The following is a 22,681-nucleotide window of genomic DNA, read 5'->3' on the forward strand; positions in this document are numbered from 1 at the left end:
AAAACCAACCTGTATGATGAAGATTTAGAAATCAGTTATGCCAGAAAGGTTTAGAAATCAGTTATGAGCTTCTCACTCCATTCCTATTCAAATCCTTTCATTTCTTAAAGGCTACCAATGTAGTGGAAAGGATATTAGACATTATAGCCAAACAGACTCTGGTTCAAGTCCTGGCTCTACCATTTACTAGCTATATGGCATGGAAGAGGTCGCTTAAATTCTCTGAGTCACTTAAATTCCTTTTCTTGGAGGGAATAGAATTAAACCAGAGATTGTACTAAGTTTAACCCAAAGTTTCTTTGCTAGTGACCACCCCAAAGTGGGTATGTATAGGAGTATGGTGTTAGAAAATGTAGAATTCAGAAGAGTCCATGAGCAGAAATACTATTTGTTGAATCAACCTCATACAGAACACAAATGGACTCGAAGGTACTCCGTGGAGGTGGTGAGATCCCCGTATTGAAACAACTATTTTACATTCCCGTGAAACACTTTTATTTTGAGTGGACTCGGGTCACCTCTCCCTCCTCCCCCTCCAGCCGAGCAGCACCGGATACTCAGCCTGCCCAGGGGATTCCATTGGGTCATCCTGCCTCCGTGCTTCACCTTTCCTGATTCTGTTTTTCTTCATAAAAACACACCAGCTCTATGTCTTGGTCACTTTCTTTTCCTTTATAGCTTATTAGCAAACTTGATATTGGGCTGAGACATGAATAGCTTTAAATGTATTTTCCATCTTGGATAATTCAAGTATTTAGTCATGTCAGATAATGGGAGGGGGTAGTTGGCAAAGGACATTTTTATCACCCACCAAGTAGAGTAAACACCTACTATTAGCTAAGTTGGCACTGCCAAGAAACAGGTCAGTACAGCCTGAAACCTTGCTATTAGATGTTTTTTAAATATTTACATGACAATAGAGAGGGATCTCTTCAGTGAGGCAAAAGAGGAGTTACATCAGGATGCCTGAAGCCCACGACACCTTCCTCAGAGCGGGATTGGGTCTGGAGAAGGGGTGTTCGTTCTGGTTGTGTTCCTTCCAAACACTGAGATGACGAGTGTCTGGAATGAACATCTGAACACAGTGGGGCTGGGAGCCCTGTACAATGGGGTGGCGTGTGGAGCCCACACGTACTTTGCCCTGGTAGTGTCACGCTCCTGTGGGGACTGAGAGGGTAGTTACTGCTTAAATAAGTGAGCACGATTTGTTTGGGTCCGAATGCATCGTATTTGCCAGTTCGCCAGGGTCACGGGTTGGCATACATGTACTGAGCTGTTGTTGATGGTGGCGCAGAAGCCACCTCGATCAGAACTTGAGTGCACGTTTCCTGTGTGACTGTGGTGCTCTTACCAGTGAGGCTAAATCTTTGAGATTATCCTGAGTTCGTGAAGGGTGACATCTTCGTCTGTGTTGCAATTTCTGGGCCTCTGGTACTTTTCTCAGTCATCGAAGAAGAAAGCCTACAAGATTGGTCTTTAAAATACAGCTTTGTATCAGTGGCCTCTTGACTTTAATCCACACATGGTATCTTTAAGGCCCACGCTCTCCAATTCAGATTCTCAATATTTGGGCTCTGCTTAACATAAAAGTGACCTAGATTTCCCTTTATCCTTACTTCTTCCCTGCTACCAGAGTTTTTAAATAAAAGAAGAAAAAAAGATTCTTCATTATTTTCCCAGTGATTTTTATATATTTGCCGTTTTGTTTGCTACCTGCATTACAGAAATTGAGGAGGTGGACTAGAGGTGTTTTGGTGCATGTAAGTGATTATATGCTCTGGTTCTGCTTGTCCCTGGTTCAGCTGCCAAACTGTTCCCAAGCAGTTCAGTCTCATTTTTGCTCATGACTGGCATTTTCTAAGGTAACACTTGGATTCTATCTTGGTATCAAAAACTTGGGAAATGTTTTAAGTGGCTGTAGCTTCATTGACAATGGAATTACAGTGGGTGGGCGTGGGCAATGGTTAAAGGCTAAATAAAGGCTCTTGGGAAGAGCACGTATGCTGAGAGACATTTCACCTCCACCCCTCTTTCCATAGCAGCTTTATCTGTAAGATTAAGCTTTCTGCTGGTTATATAGTTAATAAAAAATCTTGACTCCGTTCATAGCTGTTTGCCTGCCACTACTGGAACCTACGTGCTTTTTATTGGCCTGATGATTTGACTTTTGTTTCCTTCTGTGCTCCCAGGCGGCATCGGCAGGGTGGTCAATGGAGCCTTCATGGTGCTGAAAGGGCACCGGTCTATCGTCAACCAGGTTCGCTTCAACCCCCACACCTACATGATCTGCTCTTCCGGCGTCGAGAAGATCATCAAGGTGAGGCACCTTCCCGTTCCGTCCTTCTAGAGAAATTACAGTTCACCGTTGGGAGAAGCTAAAACAATGTATGTAGGGTTTCGTATCTAACCATACTAATTTTTCATCAAAATTTTCCATTATTTTGACGTATTATAAAATACTGAAAAATTGGTTAAAAAAGAATGACTGAAACCCCTCCTTTCAGGGCCTTTTTTTTCTTTTAAATAAGAAAAAGTGTATTGTCATTTATTCAAATATATTGGCTAGTATTAATTCACAAGATATTCACTTACTGCTTCTCCAAAGAACTGGTTTTGAAAAGGCATCCGTGTAAAACAGCAATTGTTTCTGCCGAGTGGTGGACGATAACTTCCTAGTGGTCAGAAGAGGCTTATCAGGGGCACGTGACACACCCAGGCAGCTCGCACAAGCAGAACGGCTTCCCTTCCTGTCCTTGAAGCCCTGGAGGTAGCTGAGCCCGGGGAGCGCCCTCTTGCAGCCTCTTCACTCATGGCCTCATCACCGCAGGGCCAATATGTTCAAATCATTTTCTGCTTTGCTTTCATATCACCTCCTCCTCCTCTGTGTCTCAGGACCATTTTTAAAACAGTCAGCAGCTTTGAAACTAGACACCTGTATGCTGCTGCATTTCCGATGGCCTTTGATCTCAAGTCTGATAAGTTCTGCTTTATAAACCTCATCTGGAGGTTAAGAAGCCACCGTCCCCTCAGTTACTCAGTGTGCCCTTCGCATTAATTGTTGTCCTAATATGACACAGAGGTGACTAAGTGACTGCCAGAATCATAGCTAAATTGTCTCAGGTCATATCAAAAATAAGTGCATGTGGTTGCCATTGAGGCTAAACACTTACATCAGTTGCACATCGACTGAATGACCTTAACCCTGCCAGGAAATATTTTTAGGGCCCGAAACTGAGAGACCCCAGAAGGGTGGTTCACTGCCCATCACTCACATTTGCTAGTCACCCTTTTCTACATGTGAAAATGAGGGTTTGGGTTTGGGGAAGGTGATGAATTATTTGAAGACCTGGGATAACTTTGACTTTTAAGTTAGGATAGATAGTATTCCCCCTCAAAAGTTAAAATTCCTCTCTCCCGCCCCACCCCTAAAATGGCCTTGAAAACCTGAGGGGGATTTCAGGGAGAAAGTAAAAATTGGTTTGTGATGATATGGTAGTTTTCATTTTCTTTGGTTCTTTTTTTAAAAAAATGTCCAGAGTTAAACCAGGTTGTGTCTGAGGCAGAGGAAGCTATCCGAGACGTAATGTTGGAGTATGGGTCGCTGTGCTTATGTGTTCCTATTCTGGCTTCCTGTGTTCAGATTTTGTTGCTCTTGTGACTTTCATGATTGCACATGTTTCCCCACAGGGCTAGGACAGGGTTTACAGATCATTTTTACTGACTTTTTCTTTTTACTGATGATGTTTATGTTATAAATTAACTGTCTGGGGTTAATTGCACAGCTAATTAGAGGTAAAGGGAGGGTAGAGCCTTAGCTTCCCAGGGTATTGCCACCCTCGCCACGCTAATGGGAAGGCAGCAAGCAGGCAGCCCGACATTCCTGCTGGATTTGATCATCTCTGTAGACCTTTACTTGGGCAGTCAGTGAACTGGCTTTGTCCCTTGCATTGCTTTCCCTTCTCCTTTGGCTTGTGACTTTTGGGTTGGCATGGTAACGTGTCCTTTCCAGGTCTGTGGACGTCATTCTCTTTCTCAGAGAGCTCCACTTGGGCATCTCCTTTAGAAGAAAGATTCTGCGCTCTGGGATGCTTCTGAGCTGAGTCTCCCCAATTACTATTTAGTCAACTGGAGTCTTTACCCTAGAGGTCATAGTTTGGAAACTAGCCAACTTCTCAGAGGAGAAAGAGAAGAAAGTGTTTTCTCTGTGAGGTTATCCAAACGGAACCATAGAGCTCACTGCTTCCAGGTTCTAGTAGAGTTGAATCCTGTCCCACTAGAAGGCGCGTTTAGCCATTTGAAACCTTAAGTCAGTGCAGCTGGTACCCTCAAACAGCTCTTTGAATCTGTCCGCCACCTGTCGAGTGAGTATGCTAACCGTGACCTGCCACCCAGAAGAGAGCCTGTGAATTACCTGTGCCTTTCAGTTTCTGACTTTTAGTAAGCGTCACTTTCCCACTTGCTATTTCTGAGAGAGTCAGTGGCTCAGAGAGCATCAACTCACCATGTTCTAGTCTAGTCTGGCCTGACATAGACTAGAACTCCCTGACCTGCCTTTCTCTCTGTACCTCCGTCTCCACTTCACCCCACCGTGTCGCCCTGCCTGTCCTTTACTACTGCCTTTGTCGCCCAGAGGAGAAGAGCCCCTGCTCGCAGGGCCAGCCTTTCTCACCCATAACCGGTTTTCTATCCTCTCGAATGCCCTTGTTACCAAAACACGGGTTCACTTTGTAGTTAAACATTAAGTGGAGGCAAGATAAGGCAAATGCTGATGTTTTTTTCTCAAAGACCAATATTTATTCACCCCATATGTATAATGTAACTACTGCATGTTATTTGCGCTGGGCCCTATGGGGACCACAAAGGCAAAGAGAGGTAATGCAGGTCTTCCCAGGAATTGATGACCTGGTAGGAGAGACAAGAAATAAAGGTAAAGGAAAGTGCAATAGGTATACAAGAGACATTCAAAAAGTGCTGTGAGAAGAGGAAAATTTTTTCCCATCTGGGATAATCTCAGTATATGGAATATTTAAATTAGACTTAGCAGAATGAAGACTGTGAAACGAAGAAGAGTAACATTGGAAGAACAGTCTAAATGGAGTGAATGGATAATTACTTCATTGAATCAACAAATACTTATTGATTACCTACTGTATTTCAAGCCTTGTGCTTGTGAATAAATGCTCAGGAGCAGCAAAGTGTGGGACCTGTTTAGGCAAAAATGGTCCTGTTTGGACCAAAGTGACGAGCACAAGAAGTGGGGAGGCTAAGAAATACAGCTGGAAAGGTAGGCCTGAGCTGAGTCGGACCCTCTTGGAAGCCAGATTGCAGAATGCAGAGAACCCTTGAGTAGCATTTTAGATCCTTATCTGTGTCGTTTTTCCTGGTAGGTGAGCATATTTCTAAGCTTAGTATCGGATTGGCCAAAATGTCTGTTTAGATTTTTTTATAAAATGAAAGACACATTTTTCATTTTTACCCATAACTTTCTTGATTTGAATATTTTGAGTATGTCGGCTATCCCCCGCATGGTAGAACGTTGGTTGTTTTCAATTAATGTCTCGATTTGATCGTTACCAACTTCAGTTGGTCTACCCAACTGTGGAGCATCATCCAGCAAGAAATTTGTTTCAGTGCAAAACTTTAGTGGTTTGCACTAAACTCTGAAAACCACTTCTGACATGTTCAATCAGTCACAGCACCTTCTCTATACACTGCAGAAACCTTTTTTTGCATTGCTCTTGCATGTTTACCTTTCTTGAAATAATAAAGCATAATGTGTCAAAAATGTCACTTATTTTCTTCCATCTTCATTACTAAAATGGCCACACAAAAATTCACCGATTTTGATTTTTTTTTAAAATGCATGTTGATAAGACACCTGTCACAGTACAATCTAACAAAATCGTTTCAGACAAAATTATAGACAACTAAGTGCTACTTAGAGCCATCTTATGGAAAAAACCAGGTGAACTTTTTGGCCAACTCTATAATAGTCCAAAGAGAAGATGGCCTTAGAGTTGCTACTTCAAGCATGTCATGGTCACCTGTGTATATCAGAATGCTTGTTACTTAATTGCTTTCCATTCTGATGATGTTTGAATGAGAATTGAGCTGCATGCTTTTCCTGAGCAGCCTCTTGAGCTGAATTTTTCACTGGGCTTGGAGAGAGAGTTGCTCATCCCTCTTCTTTTCTCATGAACCTTGCCCTTTGGGGAGGCATCTCTAGCTATTGATACATTTAATGTATCACAGGAAGTTGTGTCTTCATTGCTTCACTTCTGAGTTGTTAATTTTCCCTGTAAAGAAATCAACAATTTGCCCTGGTTGATGTGTCTCAGTGGTTTGAGCGCAGGCCTGCATCCGAAAGGTCACCTCTTTGATTCACGGTCAGGGCACATGTCTGGGTTGCAGGCCAGGTCCCCAGTAGGGGGTGTACAAGAGGTGGTTGATCGTGTCTTTCACATATACATCAATGTTTCTCTCCCTCTCTTTTGCCCTCCCTTCTTTCTCTCTAAAGATAAATAAAAATCTTAAAAAAAAATAATTTCACAAATGCTTGAAATTGTTATTTTATGGATGAGGGAAGACTGAGATAACAGGGATTGTCAGTACTTCTGATGTTCAAAAGTCTTTGAGGATGGGTCTAAAACATCTTAGTTGAGGTATTCAGCTGCTAGATGAAAGAGAAGCACCACATTTATTGGTGCTTTGTTATAGACTATGGAAATGATTCTCATTTCTACAGATAAGAGACTTTCAAGAGTGAAGTTATTTGCCCAGGGCCCTGTGAGGCAGTGGGGCTGGAGTTTCTTTCTGTCCTACCTGCTCCGGCAACTTTGTGCTGCAAGGCTCTCGAGCCAGAAGACTGGCTGTCTGTAATGGGGGTTTGTTTTGCTCTGAACCTTAGGATTAGGTAACAGTTCACTTACTCACCGTCGAGATGAGGGAGCAGAGCTTCACCCAAGGTCACTAGCTAACTGGGAGCTGAGTGGGAACCCACACTCGAGTCTCCTGCCTCCTGATCCAGCATTCTGTTCCATGATGCCAAGCTTCAGGAATGAACGTCTACCTCAGCGTAATATATTCCAGAGTCAGAACAAAAGCTGGCTTTCAGTGCTATGGTTTTCATTCCTGAAGTGAAGACAGAGGGCCCTGGGCAGTAGATGAGAACCTAGAAACTAGCTTGTTGGATAGTTAGGCCAGCATCTTGCCATCAATATTTTGTACTCGGGTTAACAAATTCTGAGTTACTGTGAAGTACATGTAGATTAAACTTCGTCTTAGACTACATAGTTAGTAACATTTTGCTATTTTTAAACTGCGGAAGTGAGAGATTTGACCCAGACTGTGGACTAAGACTACAAAACACCCTGAGGACTTTGCCTTTAGGATCCCTCATTTTCCTTTCTAGGCCACCAAACTTCTATTCTCTTGGACATCTGTTCTCAGAGATAGACATTTATAGCCTGAGCTTGTTGCTGAAGGCCGTGTTAAAATGTTTCTCAAACAGCCCTGGGTGGTGTGGCTCAGTGGATTGAGCACCAGCCTGTGAAGGGAGAGTTCAATTCCCAGTCAGGGCACCTGCCTGGGTTGTGGGCCAGGTCCCTGGTTGGGGGCATGTGAGAGGCAACTGATAGGTGTTTCTCTCACACATCAATATTTCCCTTTCTCTAGAAAATAATGTAAAATTAAAAAATGTTTCTCACAAGGAATTTGAGAATCTCTTTAGACAAATCCGTTATTTTCAGCAACTCATTTTCTACTAACTGTATTCCACTGTTTCTTAAAAGTTGGTCTCCCCACTGAGTCCTTGAGTGCTTGGCCCATTTCAGGGTTCTGCATTAACAACTATAATAGCACAGTCAATAAAATATATATTTTTAAATGCAGAACGCTGATACCTGCCCATGGCTTAGAATCAGAATCTCTAAGGGTGGGCAGGGCTCAGGAGTCAACATTGTAATTACTCTTCAGGTGATTTTCGTACACTGCAAAGTTTGAGAACCATCGAGTTAGAACTCCCCTGGGGGAGATGATGAAGCTGGAGAAGGGAGAACATCTGAGGAGTTGTGGGCAGGAAACAAAGTTGAAGGAAGAGTGAATCTGTTGGGAATTGGTAGAGCGCTAACCCAGAAGGTTTCTTCAGCCCCTCCTGAACTGGGGTCCTCCAAAGAGGTGCTACCACCCGGGAGTTGAAGTAAAGTGTGGAGTTAGCAGGCTTCAGTGAATTCATGGAAGTGGATTTGTCTTTGGCTAGTTGGGGAAGTGAAGCCATTGTCTTGATAGAGGGTAGGGAATGAGGAGCCACTGCTTTCTGGGTTGGGTGCCATCTAAAGATAGACACCAGCCTGTCAGCCAAGAAAATCCCCTGGAATTTCATCTCAGTTGCCATGGCTACCAGCTGATTATAACCAAGCTCCTTTGTGCTGCTCTTGTGCACCAGTCTGGCAGTCAGGTAAAGCTAATCGTACTCATTTGCGGTGACAGCTTAATTACTTTGTTCTTGGTTTTTGTATAATTTATTCAATTGGTAAAGTTGGGCCTTAGCTTCAGACAGGCCTGAGTTGGAATCCTAGTTCAGCCACATTTGGCTGGGAGCTCATGTGTCTGACCATGGACTGGAGGGATGTTAAGGGATGGAGCTGCGGCCTTGGGGTGGGAGGTCCCACCTCTTCCTGTGGAGATAGAGGAGCTGAAGAGGAAGCCAGCAGCTCCCTGGCTAAGAGAACCCGGTTTCCTGGGAAACTGATGCCTGCATGTCCAGGAGGGAACTGCAGTGTAGGCAGTTGGCTATTCTCATCAAGCTCCAGTAAGCAATTCCCATTAGTTAAAAATAGAAATCTTGCAGTTGGAGAGAAGTGGAGTTACAGGCTGAAATATTAACTGTTGCAGAGGACTTACCGCTGTGTCTGTTTTCACTTCGGCAAAGTGGTGCCTCTGCACAGCTTCAGTCTTCTGAGAATTTTGAACACGTTGATCAATCTTTAAATCCTCCTCTGTCCTCTGAGATTATGAAGGGGTTCACTGGAATCTTCATACTACTAATAGAGGAAGTTAAGAGGGTGGGCAGATTGTGGGGTAGATGGTGTATAATTGTCCTGGGCCTAGAGATAGGACTTAGGTTTCCTGATTAATGAATGCTATGTCCCAGACCATGTTTTTTTCCACATCTGGCTTTAGAAGCCTCCATTTTCGTATGTGCCCAACACAATCCAGTCTGATAAAGTATGTATTTTTAAAGTTGGTTGGCAAGTCCTGGCTAAATGACAGGAAGGGCCTGGGGAAACTCTGCCTTGGAGCTCTTTATCACCACCAGCTTTCCAGTACTTCCCAGTCAGCTCTGTTGGTTTTGTTTCCGCCTTCTGTGCAGATCTGGAGCCCCTACAAGCAGCCAGGATGTACTGGAGACCTGGACGGTCGGATTGAGGATGATTCCCGCTGCCTCTACACCCACGAAGAGTACATCAGCCTTGTGCTGAATAGTGGGAGTGGCCTGTCGCATGACTACGCCAACCAGTCTGTACAGGAGGACCCCCGGATGATGGCCTTCTTTGACTCCCTGGTGCGCCGTGAGATTGAGGGCTGGAGCTCTGACTCCGACAGCGACCTGAGTGAGAGCACCATCCTCCAGCTGCACGCAGGGGTCAGCGAGCGCTCAGGTTATACCGACTCTGAGTCTTCGGCCTCGCTGCCCCGCTCCCCTCCTCCAACAGTGGATGAGTCTGCCGACAGCGCTTTCCACCTAGGGCCCCTGCGGGTCACCACCACAAACACAGTGGCGGCGACCCCACCACCACCCACGTGCGAGGATGCTGCTTCTCGCCAGCAGCGCCTGTCAGCTCTACGGCGCTACCAGGACAAACGTCTCCTGGCTCTTTCCAATGAGTCCGATTCCGAAGAAAATGCCTGTGAAGTTGAACTGGACACGGATCTCTTCCCCCGTCCCCGGTCCCCCAGCCCTGAGGACGAGTCCAGCAGCTCAAGCAGCTCTAGTAGCTCTGAGGACGAGGAGGAACTGAATGAACGCCGAGCGTCCACCCGGCAGCGGAATGCCATGCGGCGCCGACAAAAGACTCCCCGAGAAGAGAGGCCCAGCGCCCCTCCCAAGCCCTCCAACACCTACATTGGCGAAGACAACTATGATTACCCCCAGATTAAAGTGGATGACCTCTCTTCCTCCCCCACGTCCTCCCCTGAGCGGAGCACTTCTGCTCTGGAGACTCAGCCAAGCCGGGCATCACCAACTTCGGACATAGAGTCAGTTGAGCGGAAGATTTATAAAGCCTACAAGTGGCTCCGCTATTCCTATATCTCCTACTCAAACAAAGATGGAGAGAGCTCCCTGGTGTCTGGGGAAGCAGACGAAGGGAGAGCAGGAACCAGCCATAAGGACAACCCAGCCCCTTCTTCCAGTAAGGAAGCCTGTCTAAACACCACCATGGCCCAAAGGAACCAGGACCTGCCCCCCGAAGGCCAGAACAAGGATGCTTTAAAAGAAGAGACTTCTAGAAACCCCAGTGTTGCCCCAGGCCATGAGCACAGCTGCCACTCTTGGGCAGAGGCATCAGAGGACACCTCTCAGGACACTAACAATGGTGGCTCTGTAGAACACTCTTACGAAACCAAGAAGCTCAATGGAAAGGCCCTGAGCAAGGCCCTGAGCAGCCGGGCTGAGGAGCCGCCTTCTCCTCCTGCCCCCAAGGCATCTGGCTCCACTTTCAACAGTGAGACTGGCAACTGTCCCAGGACCCAGGCTGATGACAGTGAAGAGAGGAGCCTCGAAACCGTCTGTGCTAACCACAACAATGGACGCTTACACCCCCGCCCCCCGCACCTCCACAACAATGGACAGAACTTTGGGGAGCTGGAAGCAGTGGCCTGCTCTTCCCCGGGATGCTCAGACACTGACCGTAACTTGTCCCTGACAGGGACACTCCTACACAAAGATTGTTGTGGGTCTGAAATGGCCTGTGAGACCCCCAGTGCTGGAACGAGAGAGGACCCCACTGACCCCCCAGGCGTGGACGGCAGCAGGGCTGTTCGTGGCCATAGTGGCCTCAAAAGGCACCGAGTCGAATTGGAAGATACAGATTCAGAGAATTCCTCCTCAGAGAAGAAATTAAAAACATGATAAATACAAAGGGGAAAAAAAGCTACAAAAAAGGAGCTTTACAAAAAAATTTTTAATCCTGTTTAGTGAACACAGAGGAAAGGAAAAAAAAGTATTAAAGGCACATAAAACCAGGGCCTGAATTTTGTGTCTGATGCTGCTCCCTTCTATTTAACAATGGGTTGATGTTTAGTTGGCTGTTGGCTTGTGCTGTGTCAAGAAAGGGAAAAATCCAAGTGACTCCTTTCTAGTAAAGCGTAAGCATAGGCGCCCGCGCAGATTCTGTTAAAGTAAACCCTTGTTGAGACGGTGGACTTGTTCTCGTGCGTGCGCGCCAGCACGCGTGAGCTTGCTGTTTCAGACCTCTCCTTCATCCTCCATCAGAGACGGGTCTGTGGACCCGTGGTGTTTGCCATCTCACCTTGTTTACGTGCCGTAGGTGTTCTGGGCTTCACTGTTCTGGCCGTAACGATGAGTGCTGGTGAAATCCGGTGGTGCCGCCAGTGAGTAGTGGGTCTAGGCTGAAAGACTGGAGAGGAGACCGGAAACAGGCCTTCAGCCCATTGGCTGTGCCAGGAAGGAAAGCATGGTTCCTTTCTTAAAGAAATCTTCCATGTTTTCTCTGAGTAGCACTTCTACATTGAGCATTTAACGTAGACAGACTAAAAGTGGAGCATTTTTAATGCTGATGAGAGGTTAGCACTTAAGATCAGATTCAAGAGAACATAGATCCCTGATAAATTTCACTGATTGCAAATTGAACAACGCGGCAAAACATACTATATGGAGGCCATAAAATGTAACTAGTTGTGGGTAACACTTTAACCAGTTAGATGCTTAGTTCTAAGAGGCACCCAGCAGACCTGTAGGCGCTCCTTGGTGACATGTGGTGGCGTCTAAGCATATTGAAAGAAGGGGAAAAGACAGCTCTCGAGAGCTTTGTGCTCAAACTACTAAAGGGGATGTTATATGTGTGTTAAGAGGTATAGTAAAGAACGGAGTATGGTACTATATTAATTTAATTCAACCCCACACGATCGGTGAGAATTGACGGGCATGGCGTCTTCCCTCAAACTGGCAGTTGACAGAAGCTGTGGTGGTCTGACCAGATCTTGCAGAGCAGTGGGCATCCTGAAGTAACAGATCCTTACTGAGTAGGTCTGTCAGGAGGCAGAGCGTGTGGAAAGAGGGGTCGCTGATTTAAGACTCCTGGCTCCTAGAAGAGACTTCGTTTCATGGAGGTAGATAAAAGATTGCGAAGGGAAAAGACCAGGAGATTTGCAGCATTGCAGTGGTGGTCAGTCACTTGGTTGTCAGCGGAGGGTTGTGCAGGACAGGAAGAACCAGGAATCACCAGAGAGTTTGTTGTCATAGGTGTCATGAAAAGGCAGAATACTGGCAAGAAATGAGGGGGAAAGAGAGGAGAGCACTGTATCTTTCTTGGGCACAAAGGTGCCAGACAGACAGTTGGGAAGCCCAGCTGGCAGCCCAACCGGCACTGGTGCAGGGGGGACCATGGTGTGAGTGGCGTGGCCTCGCTGATCCTTTTAGTGGAGGGCCTGTCCTACTGGAACTGGGACCAAGGGAGGACCACCTGTGGAGAATGAACACTTGGATGGACTTAGGCACTGGGAGAAGAGAGGTTATTTATGAAAGAAGGTTGTTGACCTAAGCCAAAAGGAGACACCATTTCACTAAGCTTCGGGAAAGGAAGGCTGTGCCGGTATGTGCGATGTGACTTGGGTGTGAAGACACTGCCTTAGGAGAAGGAGATGAGGGTGTGAGTAGCAGAGGGGATGCTTACAATTTAACACCTGTAATCTCACTGGGGAAGTGGGAAAAGTGATTCTGTAACCCTTAGAATTATTTGGATTTGTAATCAAAATGGTTTTATGATTTGTTTTTGACTATTCACAGATTATTGTAAATTCTGGTTTTATAAGCCCAAGTCATTTTACATTTGCTTTTCCAAAATTTATTAAATTGGAATTTTTTAATCCTTTATATACAAAAAACAAAAAAATACAATTATTCAGTGTGTGTTTCTCTTCCCCTTCCTAGTCAGCATACCCAATCTTTATGTTTTGATTAATTAATCAGTAGGTATCCTTTCCTGGCTTCTCTGACATAATCCGCATATATTCCTGGAGAATAAAGAAATAGTTCAAGTTCTCTTGTGAACTAGTCACTTAGTAGTTACTGTTCCCAAATACAGAACTCGGTCTTTTCGTGTTAAAGGCCTTAATCTCATTTGGATACTCAGAAGTCAAAGTTCATTCTGGTTCAGCTTTAGTATCCAGGAAAGATCAGTTTTTAATAAGGATGCCTTTAATCCTTGGGAGAGACTCTTCCCGGCACCCCAGATTCAGCTTGCCAGAAAATAGGCCCCACAGGAGCAGGCTGAGAAATGCTTGTCTCTGTAGCCACTCCACTCTCATTTCCAGAAATCTGTCTGTGATCGTGGCCCTGGAAACCTAGCAGGAACCACTTCCAGGGTCCCTTTGCCCGACCCCTTAGAGAACTGATGTTCCGACTTGGGAGGCACGTTTAATCCCCGGATTCTTGTGTGATAGGTGTCTTTACTAGCAGGACAGTGGCACCAATTAAATTAAGAGCTGCTCAAAAGTGCCTCTTATGTTTCTTCCTGCATCCTGTACCTAAAATTTTAAGTGGCTGGTCCAGACCTAAAGAGCCGTTTCTCTTCACGTTATTTTCCGCCGGGTTTTGTGATTCCTGTGACTCTAGGACAGCGGGTACATGAGTTAAATGAGTAGTTGGCAAGGGGCAAACGAAGGCTGCTACTGTGCTTGATTTACTAAGCCGGGAGCCCCTTGTTTGTCCGGGTGCCTTCCTCTGCTGAAGCCTTACCCCCTCACAGGCCCACCCAGCGATGCTAACTCTTCCCCTGTGTGTATGCAAATAAACCTGTTGTTCACTTCTCACGGCCTCCTCTTCTCTGCCAGGGAAGACTTGGTTGCTTAGACACCCCTCCTCCTTCATTTCTTTCCTGTTTTAATTCTTGCCTAGTTGGAAACTTGATTCAAAGCTACGCCAAAGACCAAAAGATAAACTGGTACTCCACATCCCTGCCAGTGGTCACTGTCACTTTTGGAATTGGGACACAGGTCACATCTGGACAACAAAACATATGGTAGGGAGAGGTATCTACTTGGTCTCCTTTTCCAGGCTTAGATGGCCTCACAATAGCAAGATTTTGGAATTGACCCTTTTATTAATTGGAACTGACAGAGTGAGGCAATGAAGCAATGTGACAAACGGCCCCCAAAGAAATTATGTGCTCTGATGTTTTCAAATATCAGGTTGCTTTTCCTGCCCTGCCTCAGGCAGGCCCGGAAAACTTTTGTTCTTAAAAAAATAATAATAATAATTAAACTAAACTTTATATATCCTGCCTGTAAAGCCGCCTCCTTCAGTTTACTGAGAAATTCTTACCAACCAAGACTCTTGTGAGGGGAACAGAGCTTCCGGAGAAAACCTGTCCTTACCTTAGGCCTGAGCAAGACGCTGTGCCAGGGTTGAGGTGCTCAAGTGAAGAAAGGCTGGGTGAGCCCAGACCTGCCCCCAGCAGCAGGATAATGGCTTGGGACAAGGCGTGTGGTTCTCCCAGGAGGCGTGTTGCAGCCTAAGTGCCATCCGTTGTCCTCAAGTGCTCATACTGGAGTGAAGTAACAGGAATTCAAGTGGCTTGGAAGTGACTGAAGTTCTTCAAAGAACAGTGCTTTCCACTCGCAACAGAAGAAAAGTATGTATGAAAAGAAACTCTGAGCCGTTGGTACCCTAATTGCATTTTACTGTTAGCACAAAGGTGGTAAAATGCTTCAGAAAATGGAGGTTTAGAGACAAAGATAAACGTCATGGGGCCAGCACTAACGTGGCCAGGAGCAAGCAGGAGGAGTTGCTCAATTTCCTTCACTCAACAGGTTTTACTCAAGCTGTGCTTCAGGGCCCAGCAGCGCTTATCTGTGAGACGGCCCCGCTGTAAGGAAATGGGGTATCTAGCATTTCAAATGACTGAAGTTGGGAGATGACTTCTTCCTGGAGCCCAGAGCCATGAGCTAATGGAATATTTCGGCTGAAGTACAGAACACTAGCTTGCAAGTCTCTGGCTGTGTGGCTTTGTTAGTGCCCCACACCAGAGAAAGTCAATAAAATGCTAAGAAATCTGGGTGCCAACCCAGGATTCTTAGGCATGAGAGACATTCCTGTGGCCTAGGGAAACTGGGAGGGAAGGAGATTAGGAAGACCACAATGGAAGAAATTCAATGCTAGGTGGTTTCAGCAGCTTTCCAGATCCACAGAGCTGGCATTGAACATGGCATGGACTGGCATCTGAAACACTTGGTCATCAATACTTCACAATCCCCAAGTAAAATCCCGACTTTACAACATTGCACATCAATAAAAATGCACATTGGTTTGGGAGAAATACTCTTTTCTTGAATTCATAAAGTCCATTCATAATCACATAATCCTCTGAACACCAGCACACTTCAAGATAGACCTAAACAGGTGAGTGCGTGGTTGTTGGCGATTGGCATAGGCCTTCATGGGGAAACAGGCTCTCCCAACTTGGCTTCCCAGACAGGTCAGCCATGCCGTTTGGGTCCCACCCCTACCACCTATTTGTTTATATTCTCTTCATATCTAAGTCAGTGTTTCACATTTTTTGTCTTTTTTTCATTGTTCAGTTACAGTTGTCCCTATTTTTCTTTATTTTAGAGAGAGGAAGTGGGGAGAGAGCAAGACTGATTTGTTGTTCCACTTACTTATGCATTCATGGGTTGACTCTTCTGTGTGCCCTGACTAGGAATCAAACTGGCAACCTCGCATATCCTGATGAGTTACAACCAACTTAGCTACACAGCCAAGGCTCAGATCAGTGTTTTCTAACATTTCTAGCCTCTCCAAGACCTTAAGTTTTTAAGGCTAACTTCTTTTTTTCTTCCTCCTAAGAGAGACCTGCAAGTGGGCTAGAAATGGCATTGTACTAGCAAAAGTTATGAATTTTACACTGGCTCTTCAATGGAGTAGCTGCATGGGTCTTGGGCAAATTAATCAAAACCTTGGAAACTGAAATACGAAGAACTCTAAAATCTGATTTTTCCCATTCCATGAGCTGTCTAGATGAGTTCTCAGGATGCCTCCACGGTGCCCACCAGAACCAGTCAGTGAGCCACAGTCTTTGGCAAGTGCATAGCAGCTTAGAGCCCCAAGTTCATCTGTACTATGGGGAAGGAATGCCTGTCTTGGCACATTGTGAAGGGATTAAACAGAGCACTGGTGTTTGCTTCATTAGCACATCCTTTCTTTTTGGGTCTCATTGCTTGTTGATAGCAATGTGCACACCACATAAAAGACATTTTTGGATGGGGTCTGCCAAGGAATATAGAAAGCAGATTCTACAGAGAAAGAATTTACCATCTATTAGCAAACCTTAATCTGAAACCACAGGGAAGAAAGTCAATTATCCCCATCAGAGTGGACTTGACTAAAGCTGAGTTTAGAGCCTTGGACACCAACTCCAACTAGGGAGCCAACTATCTAAAGACTCAGAGCCGGGAACTTACTAAAAAAAAAAAAAAAAAAGCCAGGCCTGGCTGAGTGAAGCCTCGCAGGCCCTTGCTTAGGCAGCAAGTCTGCACTGGCGGGGGGAGGAGTGGCGAAGCAAACTGCAGTCTTAATATGGTGGTGCTGGAGATGGCCCAGACCTCAGAGCTGGGACTGCAAACCTCTCTCTGGCCTGAGCTGAAATCCCCCACATCTGGAGTTGGGCCAGCCCTGGAGAATCAGAGTGGCAAGCCACGGAAACGCTCTGTGTTGTGCTGAAGGAAAGTTTTGCCCAGAGTTTTTTCCATATAGGATTGTTTCGTGTGTGCAGGTGTGTTAAATGTTTTGCAATGTCGGGCTTGGCCAAGGGGAAGAGGGTCAGAGTTCATTCCATCTCTGGAATGAGAAAGTAAACCCTCAGGACTGATCTGGGATAGAGATCCAAGAGCACATTCATGGCACTTGGAGAGGACGGGCAGAGAAATATGACAGAGGATGGTTTTGAATTGCTGATGGAAAAGAGGCAATGGAATTAGGAGAAGAAGCTTTTCAAATAAAAACACTTGCCAGAAGAGAAGCCAGAGCAAGGGTCGGGGAGACTGGGAGGTCATAGATGAGTTCAGGCCTAGTTTAACATTTTGACCTGAAGGAGGTGGGGTGGTTAGCTACATCATCCAGTCCAGTCCCCCGTCATTTTAGAAATGGAGAGCCCGAGGCCAGATAGTGACTTGTTCTGGCTTCTAAGGCTAGTGCTCTCCCCACATCTTCTGTTCCTAGGTGTGGTGTAACCAGGGGTGTGGGCAGGGGCTTACCTTGATCTCCCCACCCTCACACAGCATGACTTCTCACCCAGCAGTCGCAAGGGATTGAAAATGGCCTGTGAGGAGGCAGGACATGAGGGAAAAGCTTTATACCAAGGAAAAACAGGGCCAGCTGAGCTTGGACCACCCTCACAAAATCAGCCAAGGGACCTGCATGCAGGTGAACATGTCACTTGTCCCTGTACAATTCTGATTGCCGAGTGCTGGCTGTCTGGATGTTTAAGCGCCAGTTGTCAATAAATCCCTCGGAGGACTTTCAGAGAGGACCAATCAGCACACAGGGAAACTGCAAGAAAAAAGGAGACCAGAGGGTGGGAGCTGAGGTCATCAGGTTTTAGGAAGGCAAAGACTCAACAACAGAAGAACTTTCAAACTGTAAGCACCCAAGGACCGGAAGAGGAAGGAATAAATTTTAAGTGGAATCTGCCTGGTTGCAGGCCCAAGAAAACTGGTTCACGTCACTGTGCTCTCCCTGGCTACAAGGTCCTGGTAAGATCTTTCTCCTAAACTAGCTGTGAGAAACAGCTTACATCTCAGATCCCTTTATCATTATCTCCGTATTCAACTTCCCCGTCCAAAGGAAACTCCCAGCACTTTGTTCCCCAAGCAGCTGCCTGGGTTGGGATTCATGGGCAAGCACTGCCAAGTTTAGCATCACTGCGGAAGGCTGGTCAGTGCCAATGTGACTGCGGTGGGCCCAGCCCCAGTAGGTAGAACAGCTGGCGGTGACTCTCTCATTCCGGGTCTGGCTGATTGTAGGGCAAGAAATGGGTGCAAAGGCAAATCTATCCTGCTCAGGCCAGAATCTAAACCCCACACCTCCCCCAGCTTGTCCTTCTGTGCAGAGACCTGTGAGGATGTCCCAGGCTTGGGTTCCTGCTGAATCGGTGCTTTCATTTCTTGAGGCCAGCTGAGCCCAGTGAGCAGCTACACTTGACCCACTGACTTTCCCTCCCCTGATTCAGGGTAGGTCGGCAACTCACTTCCTCCTGAGATTGGCAGGTATACTTGAGGTATCCCTGGAGGGAGCTGTTTAGACCCCCTGCCTGCTAAACACACTGTTTTTCACCTCTCCATTCTTCAGGTGAACACGTGTGTAATGAAGAATTCAGGGAAAAGTGAGTTCTTGGGTTCCATCCAGAAGGGAGGAAAGAGGGGGGTTGGCAGGGCTGATCCTGAACTTGGTGTACTGGACAACAGGAGTGACGGAGACTCAGAAGGAGGACGGGAGCCCGCAAAGGCAGAGGACCAAGGGCAAGCCTGTCTCTGGACTCTCCTTCGGAAAGGAGTCAAATTTACAAGAGTTGGGAATTGTTGGAATAGCAAGGCTGAGAGGCCAACCTATGTCTTCAGGAGGATCAACTTGTGTTCGAAGAAACCATTCAGACTTTGTGTTTAATTGGGATTGGCTTTTGGGGATGCTGATGCAGTGATAGAGCGAGGATGCTGGCCCTTCAGCCCTGGGTGCCTAGAAAGCCAGGGACAAGGTTTTGACAACCAGCAGGAGATCTCTGGCCAGGCCCTTGGCAGGAGCAGCTCACTTCACAACAGCAGATGGCCTCTTCCTGGATGGGATTTAAGCTCCAGGTCTCTTGCCATCGAAATCTAGAGTAAACAGTAAGCCTCTCTAAGGTGATCTCTAGGCCCCTGGGGGCAGGTGCCCAGAGCCAAGTCCACTCCTGTGCTTCTGCAGCCCATGGCGCCTTGTGGTGTCCTTGAATGGCGCCGCCCAGAGTTGTGGGAGGCACGACCTGCTCAGGTGCACATCACCGTCTCACAAGCTCCATCAAGGGGAACTCTCAGTCCCTGCCCCCCATGCCAGGTGTGCTAGGGATGCTCCCCAGAGTTTTGCACATTCCCCTCTCTGACCAACCCGTAGCCCCATGAACAGTCAGGCTCGGGAGCCTAGGTTGTTGCAAAGGCAGGGGGAGAGGGAAACCATCCATGACACTGACATCCAGTAGGTAGAACAGCCCCGCCAGCTGGGGGGACTGGGGCTGGGCCCATGGCAGTCACATTGGCACTGACCAGCCTTCCGCAGTGATGCTAAACTGGGCAGTGCTTGCCCATGAATCCCAACCCAGGCAGCTGCTTGAGAAAGTGCTGGGAGTTTCCTTTGGACAGGGAAGTTGAGCCCACAGTCACAGGGACCTTCTTCTCAGTCCTCAGTGTCACTTCAAGGCCTAAGAGAGGTCCAGCTGCCCAGTTTTCCAGCTGCTTGGTCCTCCTCCCCTGAGGACGCACTACAGGCCCTGCTCTGCGAGCCACAGCGGGATCAGAGGGTGAGACTGAGAAGCAGCCTCTCGTAACCTCATGCCCCTTCCTGCCTGCTTCTGGGCACTTCTGTCCTGCTCCTGCTGTTTCCCCTCCATCCCAGCAGAGAGGGAACTAGCATGCGTACTCCAGCTGAGCCCTGTGTACCTTCCTGGTGCCAAGAAACCCCCTTCCCTCGGGCTCTGAGTCAGAGCCCAGTTGCCCCAGAATAGCAGAAGTAGCGAGTCAGGGAGAGATGAGACCCGTGGTGGGCTGAAAAGTGGGGGGCCAGGGTAGCTTCGAGTAGTAGAAAGAAGGCGGCCCGAAGAGCCAGAGAGACTTAGGTAAATCTCTGCTTTGTGACACAGGACAGGCTTCAACCTGGATTGCTTCCTACACAAAGTTGAGATGAGGCTTACCTTGCGCTATTACCGTGTGGATTGGTGTATATCTATATATATAAAGCAGACCACTGGCACTGAATGAAGAGAGCTATCATTGTCATCATAATCGTGTCTTCTTTCAGGGCCAGTAACCTGCCAACTGGTGACCCAATGTCCACAATGCTGATATGCAAAAATTTGAGGACAAGTGGCAGTAGAGATGTCATATCTCTTCCTCCTAGTCTGTTCCCTCTCAGCGTCTATGAGAAAGTGGCACTTGAAGCTCAGTGTTGTAAACCACCGGGTTCTCTTTCTGTCCTAAACACTTCCAAGTAAAGCCAGCTACAGACGCCGTGCCTCAGAGCCAGAATTTGAACACCAGAGGCCAGTGAAGGGAACACCGGGCACTGTGTCCTCTCCCTGCTGTCCTTCCTGCGACTTACTGTGACTATGCACACAGAGCTTCGGTCTATCCAGCAGAAGTATGGCCCTCACTTTTAAAAAAGCCAATTATGAGAAATTAGAACTTAGGAAAACCAAAACGAGGACAAAGGGACTCACATTACGTACAAATGATTTCTTGGCAGAGGACTTATTACTGTTGGTGCCCATCTGTTGTGTGAAAAGAGGCACCCTTGGGCATGGGGTACAGAGTAACCTTACAGTGAGTTCTTTAAAATGAAACCACTCCAAAAATGAATAAGTGAAGTATTAGAAAATAAAAATAAAAATGCCCTGGCTTGTGTGACTCAGTGGATTGAGTGCCAGCCTGAGAACCAAAAGGTCACAAGTTTGATTCCCAGTCAGGGTGAGTGCCTGGGTTGCAGGCCAGGTCCCCAGCTGGGGGCGTGCAAGAGGCAACCAATTGATGTATTTCTTACACATTGATGTTTCTCTCCCTGTCTTTCTCCCTCCCTTCCCCTCTCTCTAAAAATAAATAAATAAAATGAAACCACCTCCCCTGCAGTAGACCTGCAGTGATGTGACTGTCCTGAGCTTTGCTGAGATGGTCAGTCGGCCAGTAACGTCGGAATTGCCCCAGGGAAGACATTTCTCAGGTTCCACTATGCCTGTGGATGTCAACCTCTCTCTCTAGGAGGTCAGCACAAATCAGAGGTAAAAACTCCCAGCTGGCCATTTGAACCCTCCCTTCCCGTTCCTTGGTGCCCCTGCGCGCTGAGGAGGGTTTTATTTTAGGAGCCAGCTCCCTCCTAGCACCTCCTCTGCAGTCACAACACACAAAAATGGTCATCATGAGGCCACAGATCTTTGCATCAAGGAAAGTTTTGGGACCAGTAGTTTTCCCTCAAAAATTTAATCCATGAGGGATTAAGAACAACCCCACTTTGTGAGACCAGAATGTTTAAATGGAGTCGTTGTTCTAGAAACTTAGGCAAATATATAAGACATGATACAAAAAGGCGTGTCTGCCTTTTTCCTTCCCTGGGCACCGTGCGTCTCAGTGCTGGTGTCCTGAAGCTTTGCAGATCTGCGTGGTGAGTGGGTTTTGGCTATTATTTCTATGTGAGAAAAATAGATGAAAACGATTCTGTCTCCTCCTTGCATCACCAGTCTTGTTGCCTGCCATCAGGAGACCATCCACAATCTGCACTACTCAAAGCAAGCGTGTGCGTGTCCTGTGTCCCAGCAATCCACTCCTGGACATACACTCTAGGCCTTCTCACCAGGTCCCGAAGGGGACATGTACTAGGACATCCACCGCAGGTTTGTGGGTGATGTCGGGGAGGTGGGGGCCATCAGATGTTTGCTTCTGTGGGAGTAGGTGTGTGGAATGTGCTAGCAGCCCTCCCCAAGGGCCACCCAGCACTGCTGAGTCAACTGTGCTGCTCAGAACCGTGTGGATGAGCAGTGCTGAGTGAAGAAAAAACAGAGTAAGAATTATAACATAATATCACATGCAAAAATTAAAAGTGCACTCACACAAGAGGCATACACATTTATCATGAACTGGTAAAACCAAAGTTATACGTTGTATGCACTGGAAATGTTTATGTGGGAAGGAAGACGAGAGTGGGGAGTGGGGAGGTACACAGAAATAAGCCCAGAGAGGAGAGGAGCATACAAAGACATGCACACAAATGTTTGTGGCAACATTATCCATGATACCCAGAAGGTGGAAATGACCCAATGTCCATCAACTGATGAATAGATAAGTCAAACATGGTATATGAGGTCTGTCCAGAAAGTCCCAGCAATTTAATATGAAAAATAGATACATTTATTGAAGAAGCTGTAAGGAACAATGTACACAGGATAGTGACCCCTCAATCCCCTTCAAACTAGGCACTTTGGGACCTCACACAGTTCTCCCAGTCACCGTGAGCTACCCCGTTGTATTTTCCTGAATCTCATTGATGGTCTGAAATCTCTTCCCTTTCAAAGGTGATTTTAGTTTGGGAAAAAGCCAAGCCCTGGCTGGTGTAGCTCAGTGGATTGAGCTCGGGCCTGCGAACCAGAGGATCGCGGTTCAAATCCCAGACAAGGCACATGCCTGGGTTGTAGGCCGGTTCCCTGCAGGCCAGCTC

The 22,681-nt window shown here is 46.8% G+C and overlaps 1 protein-coding gene across 2 annotated transcripts in view; it reads left to right on the top strand.

Annotated features, from left to right (window-relative positions):
* The window catches only part of DCAF5 (DDB1 and CUL4 associated factor 5), a 93,892-nt gene extending 79,843 nt beyond the window's left edge, over positions 1-14,049 (top strand). For both annotated transcript variants that reach the window (XM_037031682.1, XM_037031683.1), the window contains exons 8-9: positions 2,190-2,317; positions 9,371-14,049. In XM_037031682.1, the coding sequence (XP_036887577.1) occupies positions 2,190-2,317; positions 9,371-11,131 (1,889 nt within the window). In that variant the 3' untranslated portion in view covers positions 11,132-14,049. The remainder of the gene's footprint in view (positions 1-2,189; positions 2,318-9,370) is intronic.
* The last annotated feature ends 8,632 nt before the right edge of the window (positions 14,050-22,681 follow it).

This window comes from Sturnira hondurensis, unplaced genomic scaffold (genome assembly GCF_014824575.4).
Source record: "Sturnira hondurensis isolate 20B ecotype Veracruz unplaced genomic scaffold, ASM1482457v3 Scaffold0021143, whole genome shotgun sequence".
Lineage (NCBI taxonomy): Eukaryota > Metazoa > Chordata > Mammalia > Chiroptera > Phyllostomidae > Sturnira > Sturnira hondurensis.